The sequence below is a fragment of the Scardinius erythrophthalmus genome (genome assembly GCF_964197995.2).
Source record: "Scardinius erythrophthalmus genome assembly, chromosome: 7".
Taxonomy (NCBI): Eukaryota; Metazoa; Chordata; class Actinopteri; order Cypriniformes; family Leuciscidae; genus Scardinius; species Scardinius erythrophthalmus.
Window position 1 is genome coordinate 38,528,994 of NC_138227.1, and position 6,250 is coordinate 38,535,243.

Sequence of the window (6,250 nt, forward strand, 5' to 3'; positions counted from 1 at the left end):
CAGCAAAATAACATACAAATCAACCACAGTAAAATAATGAAGAATAATTTCCAGTTAATTTAATTGTTTTTTTTTAAAGAAAAGGTAAAATATATATATATTGACAACACACTTGAACTACAAAAAAGTGACAAATTGTTACATCAGACACATTGCACACACACACACACACACTCAGACACATTGCGCACACACACACACACACACACACACACACACACACACACACACTTCACTCTTCAAGACCTCCATCGGCCAAAAAACAATCCCAGCTACAGTAGCCAGGTTTGTCATCTGAGGAGTAAAACCCCACAAGCACTCCCCGTTGTCCATTTCCCTGGTAGCCAGACCCACAGTCTTTGTAAAGCTGGCTGCATTGTAGACGGCTGCATCTAGAGATGGTGTACGGCTTTCTGTAGCTTTGCCGGTGTCTCTTTGAAAGTCTTTCCCAATTCACTACACCTGTTCAATATCAAAATGACAATGACAGTCACACAATTCAGACAATAAATGAACAAATCTTTAACTGTAAAAAGTTTCAAGTTAGGGAAATGGAAGAGAGTGAGATTAACCTAGCCTAATTGTTTAGACAAAAAACAAGATGGGGCAACCACACTTTTATTAAACTCACTATCAAGCCATCTGAAGTGTGCCTCCTGCTGAAAATGCTCCTGGCTGACAATGTTGTTAAATGTCTGGCATGCCAGAGCCAGCCTCAGGATTGCAGAGCAGCCGTCTTCTAGAACTACGAAGACAAGGATCCTCTGAAGAATGTCATCAGGCAACTGTAGATTTGAAACATGATTTAATATGGAGTCATTGCAAGCCATTTCATCAACATTAAAGTGAATATGAACACATGCCTGCAAAATGTCAGTGGCCACTGCACCATCCTGTGAAACCCTTTTGATCTTTGCTGGGAGTGTAGGTACCTTCAAAAAGTAAAACATAGAAAAACAGATCATTTAAGAAACAGCTGCACATTTATACATGCTACTTTCATTACTTTTTACTGAAATATTACCAAAGTGCTGTGTCTCCTTTTCCTAGGGACACGAAAGACAGGCAGCAGACTCCCATCCCCCATCTTCTTGCCTTCCTCTGTAAAATGTGCAAATCTTCGACCATGTCTGTAATTGACATTGACCAAATATGTTCATCATGCTTTCCCACTTTGACAGTAGTATATATTAATGTACTACTTTTATTTCACAAACCATACCCCTCAATTTCAAGGTTCTCCAGCAAAACCTTGCACCACCAACTCCTCAGATATGGCATGTCAGACTGAAGATAAGAACAGTTGTAATGTAATTCACCACAATTAACATTAAACATCTTTGTCAACACCAAGACTGCACTTACGTTGGTGAAATCAAATGCTGCCTCCATAGTTATGTACCAGGTATACTGTAAAGGCAGAAAGGCTGTTATGCTGGCATGTCATTTGTATGAGCATAAATTAACCAAGATGAATAAAAATGGACAATGGATGTTGTGTGGACATCACTAAACATCCTGAAAATAAGCTTGGCAACTCACCATAACCATAAATAATCCACAGTCAATCCCAAAATGTTGTAGGGGTAGCCCCTGTTTGAAGAAAGAACACCCATTATGAATAATTTACAATGACTATCAACCTTATACAATGTTCTTGTGCATTTTCATTGCAAATGATTGCAAATGATTATTACCTCAACATCCAGGCCTGACTGTTCTTCCCATGGCCCGGGCATGAGCTTTTGTGCAACAGCCCTGATAAAAATCAAGACAGTGTTACGAAGAATACTTACAATTTAAATACACACAGTACAATTCAGCTGGGGAACACAAACCGTTTCAGAAATGCAGAATAAAATTAAGAAATCGGTTGAACATGAAATGCCAACAATGCTTACATCCTCTGAACGTGAGGTACTATAACTATGAAGTTTGTGCAAGCAGCCTTGACAAGTCAAAGGAACGCGACTGCCGAGAGTACATGTATATAAACGTGGGCAAGTCAGAAGAACACGACTGCCAAAATTGTAGTTGCATTAATGTGGGCAACGTCAGGGGAACGTGACTGCCGAAATATATCATTGTGTTGTAACCTCAATATGTCTCGGTAGGGCTTGTAGCCAAAGCCTTGTTCCCACTGTGCAAACAGCGAATCGAGGAACAGTATTCCTCTTTTGAGTGGCATCATCACCTATGAGAATTTTCTTGGCAATGAGTAAACCTTTCATGTGTAATATCCCAATAAGCGTTGTAAAAAGAAATCTTCATATGCTTCTTTTCCACATCAACAGTATAGCTTGACAAACTTTCTTTGAAAGCATGCATTACTTACACATAGCAAAAAATGGCCTTGTGTCCACAGCGGGAATATAAGTGCATCTTTCTCGGTGGAGTCGACCTTAAAAGAAAGCAAGTTATGCTGTTAATTCAAATCAGTTTAATTATTGCTGTTAACCCTCTACAATGCGATCAAATCACTCGCATATGCGAATTAATTTCACTCTGGGCGACTATTAGAAAATTCAAATTTTTAATCACTAGCCAATGACGATTCTATTGCCAAGGTGTGCGTAGAGGGTTGACTGTACAAATGGGTAGGTACTTACAGGAAGACTGCCTAGAGGGTCACAACTCAAGGGTGGGAGCCATGTTGGGGGGATGTGGAGGTCCATAATAAAGACATTTTTCCCCTACAAAAAGACAACTGACTTTGTTGTACTGCACAGAGCTCACATAGGTCCCTCTAAAATATACGTTTATACATGTGTATACGTACCTGTAACTCGACTATCTCCTTAACAAGCCTCAGACAAGCATTTCCCACCTGTTCATATGATTTAATGTTTTTTACTGTATTTACAATACAATAATTAAAACATATTGAGTACTTTAACATTCCAACAAAGTCTTTCACTCACCACTGAGTCCATTTCCCTGTTTAGACCTAAAGTTAACAGGTTCTCCCTGGTCAAACATGTAGGGCCATCCTTAACCAGAATTTCATTGGCAGGCCTACCCTCATCCAGAACATAGCTGACCTACAAGTAAGACAAATTAAAAGTAGCATTACATAATAATAATAATAATAATAATAATAATAATATCAACAAAATCCTTTAATTACTTCAATGGAAGAAGAAGAAATTAAATTCTGTCAAATAAGCTATGCATTTATGTACCAGCTGTTCCTGGAGGGGATGATCTCCTCCAGCTGCCCACATTGTTCTGCAGGGCCTGAGGTTGCTGATGGCAGTAAGTGTTGCACAATGCTGCCCACAATGTTGCGAAGGGCCAACATCTTCAAGAAAAATGAAACAGTTAGTCTTATTAGTGCTAATATACATTAATCTCACTGCATTTGATCTGAAAGTAGCATTCACCTATCCCCAAAATTACACTCTTCCCAGTTAGTAGGCATTAGTTATTTCAGCTCATATTCATAGTGCTCACTTTGTGTTGGTGCTTCATCAGTGTGTGGTTGTGCAGCTATGCTTTCAGTTGACCTCGGCTCGGCTGGAGTGAGTTGAGATCCTTAAGGTTTTGAGTACAGCAACATTTGATGTTATGAACCAATTAAATGACTAGAATATGCATTTCTAAAGTTTTTAACTTTTAGACAAAACAAACAATTACGTCACATGGGTCAAGATTAATTACATGACTGACTTTGTATGATGATTAATGTTAAAGCAATTTACTTGTTGCTGAAGATGCCTGAGCCACCACAGTTGTGCTTCGTCGTTTTGATGCATCACCTATGACAGCTTGTCCCAAAGTAGACAAGGTGATGGTGTTTAGAAGTTCAAGCCGACATCCAGAATTTAACTGCCTCTCCAGAAGTGCTCTATTTGTGGAGGTGTTATGACGATGGATAACACTTCTCATAAGAAATGCATGGGTTGATGGAGTCATGTTATTGAAGAAGTAGTTGCTTTTACGCATTTTGGCAAAGAACTGCTCAGCAACTTGGCTATTCAACCACCCTTTCAGCTCAGGGACAAGTTGGATCCTGCGTAGTATGTCCTTTGGATCTGTGGCATTCTGCTCATGGAAGCGGTCATATAAGACATAGTGCTCAGATGATCCAGTGACCGGATGAGCATTATCCTCCCCACAGTGCACACTTTCATGTAGCCATGGCAGTGATACCAGCAATTTTCCATCCCTGGCAGCCTTCACATTCTCTTCTGTGGGCTCAGACAGTCTGCCCTCAAAAGGCTGGAAAGGCAGTGAATGAGGAACCCGCAAATTGGTGTGTGTCGCCAAACCTCTTGCGAAATCATAAACACAGACATTTGGAAAGTGCTTCCAGGAGAGTAACAGGTCTGCAAAGTCCCTGGGACTTTCAGCGCGTAGATTAAATTTGATGCTGTATACAATGCCATGTGGGCAAAGTATTACAGACCATCCACCTAAAATTAAAGATTGAAAAGATTGTGAAGTGTGTAACTTACAACAACTTAATACCATAGTTTACAGAGCGACACAAACTTACCAGATGCACCCCATATGCTTTGGAAGACCTTGTCATATGTTTGTCTGCTCTTCATGTTCTCCTTCAGTCTTGTTATGAGATCAAGGCGGGAGCCCTTGGTGTCGATGTTGCAGGCTTTGCACAATTTTCTCACAACTCCAACCTGATAATATTTATGACAAACTGTAAACAGAACATTTACTGGACACTTTCTTACCCTTCAAACCCAGAGAGCTTCATCACATGGCAACATCACCTTTTGTTTTGCCAACTCATCAATCAGATGGTCCTCAGTAACACTGCTCAGCTGTGCTTCAGTTGAAGAGGGGCATGTTCTCACTTTTTTGAACTCTGTGTTAAGAACAGTGCCACTTCGACGCGTTTCACTCCCAATCCAGGGTGCCCAGTGTTCGTAGCTTGGACTGACAGTGAAAGGGTTGTTTGCACTGCCTACAAAATGTGATGCATTATTTTTAATCCACATTGTGTTTACACAATGAATCTGATGAAATTTAGTAATCACCATAACTCACTTTGGAAAAAACCACGACTTATCGTCGCAAGATGAACAGAATTCCAAAAACTCTCAATGTCATGTTCACCGTTGAAGTCATCAGGGGGTGCTTTGAGGTCACTGACTGTAATGGATCACACCATTAGGCAAAAGCAATACTTCTGCACTGTAAACACACAAAATAATCACAATATCACTTACCTGCCAGCTTGAAAACCCCTTTCCTGTGTAAATCCATGACTACCACAGGGGGGTAAAATCCACAGTTGACACAGGAGTAAGTGTAGTCTGTGTCGCACAAAGCCTCAAAGTGGCAATAGGCGTGAAATATGACAGTCCTGGGTGGAAACTTCTCTCCTCTTAACCCCTCCAATGAATCCACAACTCTTGAAACAGACACATGGTTCTAAAGTGTGGAGCAAACACAAATACGTCTGAGATAGACAGAGACAAGTGTTCTTGTTGCTTAAGGATAGAAACTTCAAAATAAAAATAAATAAAAACGGTGTAATGTTCCATGTACATATAGCCCATAGCCAAGTAATCTTAAGGAGAAAAGATTAATACTCACAGTAACATTTTCTCTGAGAAACACACAAAGTTCAAGGGTGAGAAAAATATGGTTATCAAAGTTGTGAAGACCATCTTTCCACTCCTGGTACCTATACACCATGTTGCACTGTGGACATATCCTATGGTATGTTGAAATGTCTGTGAAACACAAATCACATTGATGTCAACCCATCATATCACTGATCACAATTGCTCTTTACATTAGCTATGCTTCTTTGACTTACTTTCTATCAAGCCCATCATGCTGACAATCCTAGCTTTTTTGGTAACGAGTACAGCCTCTGCAAGTGCAGGATGTCCAAGGCATAACTGGCACGCTGTCTCAAGAGGAAAGAACTGCTTTGGGTATTCAATCTTCATTCTCGGTGTTGTAACTTCTTTTGGCAGTGTTTCTGGGATTTTTTTTTCTTTGAAAATGTACTGCACACTTCTCTTGATACCAGTGTTGTCCAGGAGACTGCAACCCTCTGAGCTCGGTGTTGTGGGCACCTCTGACTTGAAGAGGTCTCTTTGGGTTTGAAAAAGATGCCACTTTGAGATGTTTATGTGTGGACAAGATGTCCGTGGCTTCGTGCAGGGACAATGCCAGGTGTTCCTTTGAGTGTTGTAGGTGACCATTGTCCTCCCAAGTCGGCTAAAACTATGAATGTCTGGCTCATGGATCGACAGGCATATTTGTGATGGAG

The 6,250-nt window shown here is 40.4% G+C and overlaps 2 protein-coding genes across 2 annotated transcripts; both read right to left on the minus strand.

Moving 5' to 3' along the window:
* Positions 1 to 232: 232 nt before the first annotated feature.
* Positions 233 to 2,674, minus strand: LOC308693842 (uncharacterized protein; the record flags this gene model as incomplete). Its single annotated transcript, XM_081370934.1, has 10 exons — positions 2,610 to 2,674; positions 2,336 to 2,401; positions 1,698 to 1,758; positions 1,543 to 1,593; positions 1,366 to 1,410; positions 1,223 to 1,287; positions 1,025 to 1,130; positions 864 to 932; positions 632 to 785; positions 233 to 462 (listed from the first exon to the last, which is right to left on the minus strand). The coding sequence occupies exons 2-10, from the start codon at positions 2,380 to 2,382 to the stop codon at positions 233 to 235; spliced, it is 828 nt and encodes a 275-aa protein (XP_081227060.1). The 5' UTR covers positions 2,383 to 2,401; positions 2,610 to 2,674.
* A 1,013-nt stretch (positions 2,675 to 3,687) lies between these two features.
* Positions 3,688 to 5,807, minus strand: LOC308693843 (HMG domain-containing protein 3-like; the record flags this gene model as incomplete). The annotated part of the gene is made up of 7 exons (XM_081370935.1): positions 3,688 to 4,415; positions 4,499 to 4,640; positions 4,734 to 4,927; positions 5,011 to 5,115; positions 5,193 to 5,397; positions 5,563 to 5,702; positions 5,789 to 5,807. The coding sequence occupies 7 exons, from the start codon at positions 5,805 to 5,807 to the stop codon at positions 3,688 to 3,690; spliced, it is 1,533 nt and encodes a 510-aa protein (XP_081227061.1).
* Positions 5,808 to 6,250: the final 443 nt, after the last annotated feature.